This window comes from Opisthorchis viverrini, assembly GCF_000715545.1.
Source record: "Opisthorchis viverrini unplaced genomic scaffold opera_v5_181, whole genome shotgun sequence".
Taxonomy (NCBI): domain Eukaryota; kingdom Metazoa; phylum Platyhelminthes; class Trematoda; order Opisthorchiida; family Opisthorchiidae; genus Opisthorchis; species Opisthorchis viverrini.
In genome coordinates this window covers 995,801-999,467 of record NW_008751840.1, presented here as the reverse complement: position 1 = coordinate 999,467, position 3,667 = coordinate 995,801, and the positions used below count along the sequence as shown (strand labels likewise).

The following is a 3,667-nucleotide window of genomic DNA, read 5'->3' as shown; positions in this document are numbered from 1 at the left end:
TCGCACCAACCAGTACATGCCTCCGATACTCGTGTAGTACCCATGCATTTTCCCACGAAGGTTTCGTATTGTGCTGTAGTGTTTCTTTCTTATTTTCCAAGTAGAATTGTCTGTGTCCGTACGGCGTTTCAGGTCATTGTTTACGACTGACAATGTCACTAATCATAAAATTTATATTTCGGTCTAACTGGACACCTCGGCTTGTTCCGTGTGAATGTTTACTTATTCCTCTATGACTTAATTCAGGCGGTCCCCATTCTATGCCCATGGATTACTATATGTTGAACCTCTGCACACAAATCCCATATTCGTTGCGGAAGCTCCCTTCTGTTATATTAGCTTATGTTCTCTGCCTTCTTTTGCTTCGAAGTAAGTTTTCCATCTAAGGGTCGCCTTACATGTCACGTTTCAGCTACTTTGGTTCGAAGTGTGGGCTATCTTTACTTACGCGTGCTCGATCCTCCTGAATTCGCGACCATCTTCAAGCTAACAGTTGCGCGGATCGGTCCACCTTTTGTATGTTGAGGCTTTTGGAGCTCACCGATTTCTTTCCAGAACACAACCAATGAACATTACTTGGTGCCGATCAAACCTGAGAGTGCGTGCGAGCCTTTCACTAGAAATCTTGAAACAGATCTTCCGTTGGCAGGCCATATTGCATTCATTTTGAGGGGGTTCGTCTATCATTTACCCTTTATTTTAATCATACTTTTATAGCGGATGCAGCTTCGTTACTAAGGTAATCAATGCTCACGTTGCTGGCGCAGTCGCGGCGATTGTTTACGACTATACACCAACTTCTACCCAAACTTTCAGTATGGTACAGGACGAGACCTCGAGAAGAGTACTGATACCCTCGGCATTTATGACTGGAAAAGACGGGTGGGTTCCAATGAAGTCTCACTATCTTTTAAGTGTACCACTTATCCATCCATGGCCATTCCTTACTGTCTTTATACGTAGCAGTGAGGAAAGCATTGGTATGTGCAACGAAATACGATCAGTTGAGGGTGGTCCTCTACACAGAATTTTAAATATTTGCTTCGCCATTGGCTAGCTTTCAAGGGCTCTTTTAGCATTGTCAGTACGCTTGTGTTGAACAGCACCACAATATACCCATGAGCTACAAAGCTTTCCGCTATTTATCCCGGTAATATAACCCTTATCGTTCTGATCAACCGTAATCCATCGTTTTTTTGTCCATATTCACACAATGTCATGAATTTTCCAACCGGTTGACTAACCAGGGTGTTAAGTTAGAGTAAATCATCGAGATTTTTTGTGATGCATACGGTTGGTAATAACCCAATGTTTTGAATGAGTCGGTTATTGAGTTAGGTTAAATCAGTACTCTGGAGGTACAGATTTCTGTTGTTGCATCTTAGCATCTCCTTCATTCCCCTTTCTTTTGTAGTCATACCATACTTGATGCGTTGGAGAATTGGAATCGCACTCGAATATTTGTGGACTTTCCCTTGAACCGGACTAGTTCATCTTCCGTTCGTTTGCGAATTAATTCATGGACGTTGTGGTAGATAGCGTCTATCCATGACAAACGCGTTTTAACACTTCTTTTGAATGTTACTGTAGACCCGCGTTTAGATTATTCGGCAAGGCGTGTACATCTTATGATTTGGAATATTGTGCTTTACCTTCAGCCTTTCTTTCTGCGACCCCTTTTTTGTCAACATATAGTCTGTATCATACAGTTTCAAAATAAACCGAGTCAGCGTTTGAACTCCTTTCGGACGTTGTACATTTTTGCACGGTCTACCGTTGTTTCTCGATTTATTACGCGATTAGTTGGACAGACATATGCACTCGACAAGTTTTACTCAGATCTCTCCCTTGTGGCGATCCCATGCATTGCACAGACTCAGCAGTCTTTGAGAGTTCCTATGTATGGAGTCTTTGCACTGTTAAACTGAGTCACTCCCACGTTACTCTTTCTGGTGAAATATGTAAAAGTGGAAAGCTAATGTCTTCTTCCGTCTTCTCGACTATTTAATCCAAGACGAAAATCACATTTAGTTATCACGAAGGGCGGGCGAAGATATTGTCGGACTAAAGTATTAATGAAGAGCAGTTCCCAGGGCGCATATTGGACTGCACTTTTACCGACATCACGTGTATATTCGTCTTCTACGTGGTAAGTGCAATAAATGTCTTTCGCGCGATCGGAGTGAAATAATCTCCAGTGATTGAGATCCTTATTCGGGGTGTCCAAAAGGAAGGACCACTTTTCGGTATTGGTTCACCGACGAGTGGTTTCAGTCGACTGCTCGGCTAACGCAGCTTTCATCGGTAAGTGGTGCTCACCGACAAGGAAGAGCTTTGAACGTGCGGGTGTCCACTCCTCACCAGCACGCGGTTGACTTGCCGGCGAGGTTATTTACTACCCTGTCTAAGATTTTCTGGGAAGTTTGGGTGATTCTGACAGTGCGGGTCATTTTCAACCGAAACTGACGCGCGTTACTTCCAAGCTGGGTCAGACATAAGTGTCCCCTTCATTCAACCTACCACAGGTTCCAGCGTTGTCCTGTTCGTCAAATCAGTTGAACGAAGTCGTTGTGCCTCGCTTAAATGACGGTGGTCATGGTTAGGCAATTCCGGAGACCAGAATAATCTTCAACAGACACCACGGGTACTCTCCCGCGAAGCTGGTTATTGGGGAACGCAAATATGTGCTACGTCTCAATACCGCAATCTTATTGAGCCCCTCCGAGAAGCTTGCAACTACATGCGCCTTTAAAAATTGCACTATTGCCGAAAATGCTCATTCATTAATGTTCCAAGGATATCGCTGCAACCAGCGGCAAATTCACCAGCGCAAGCCACTACCGCATACCCACGCAGTTCAAATAGTTTAGGTGGGGACGTAGGGATTTTATTGGGAAAATAAAAACAATAACCTTATCAACAAAGCGGCATTTTTATTCATTCCCATGTTCGAACTGTCGTTCCACTGGGTTTTGATGGAACCTTATATCTTATGAGTTCGTTTTTGCCGTTATCAGACCGGTTTGTTTTTTCACCCACCTCAGCCTTGGTTTCCGGTGAAACAGGAGCATGTTCATTAGTGCATACAATCGGCTAGTTGGAATCTCTAACTATAGGCGTCACGTGTACTGTACTGCGAAGTAATCACCTGGTTAAGCGTAAATGGACAACTTTCGAACCGCACCTTTCTATTGGCTCACCAGGTCACCTTCCATTTTAAGAGATCTTCACTACATGTAGTTCCAATTGAGGAGAAATGCAACGGTCAGGACAACTTGTCCTGTCAACCAACAATGACTGCGCTCATTTTAAGAGGTAGTCGATTTCAAAGTAGGTGGTGTCAAGCTGTAACAATACTTTACCTACGTGTGAGTGGTCATGGGTCTTTTTGTTTGTCGATGGGCACTCAGCAAGTCAGTGCATGTACCCACTTCGGCTGTTTATAAAAAGCGTGCTTCAGCAATACATTTTCCCATGTTGCTTCTAGGTTCGTTAGGATAGGGCTTATCCGGCAGGTGAAACCTCTGCGAACTACTGCCATCGTTTGTGTTTGCAAGGCATAATTATGACCATAAATATACAAGCAGCCGAATTCGAAGAATATATAGAACGTATCAGGTAGGGAAATGCTCCAGACTACTACTACGAATCGTTTCATTCGTGGCCA

General features: G+C 43.7%; 1 protein-coding gene across 1 annotated transcript; it reads left to right on the top strand.

The window, feature by feature from the left end:
* Positions 1-260: 260 nt before the first annotated feature.
* Positions 261-1,933, top strand: T265_07750 (hypothetical protein; the record flags this gene model as incomplete). The annotated part of the gene is made up of 5 exons (XM_009173349.1): positions 261-369; positions 413-516; positions 556-674; positions 718-882; positions 1,415-1,933. 5 exons carry the CDS (start codon positions 261-263, stop codon positions 1,533-1,535), a joined length of 618 nt encoding a protein of 205 aa, XP_009171613.1.
* Positions 1,934-3,667: the final 1,734 nt, after the last annotated feature.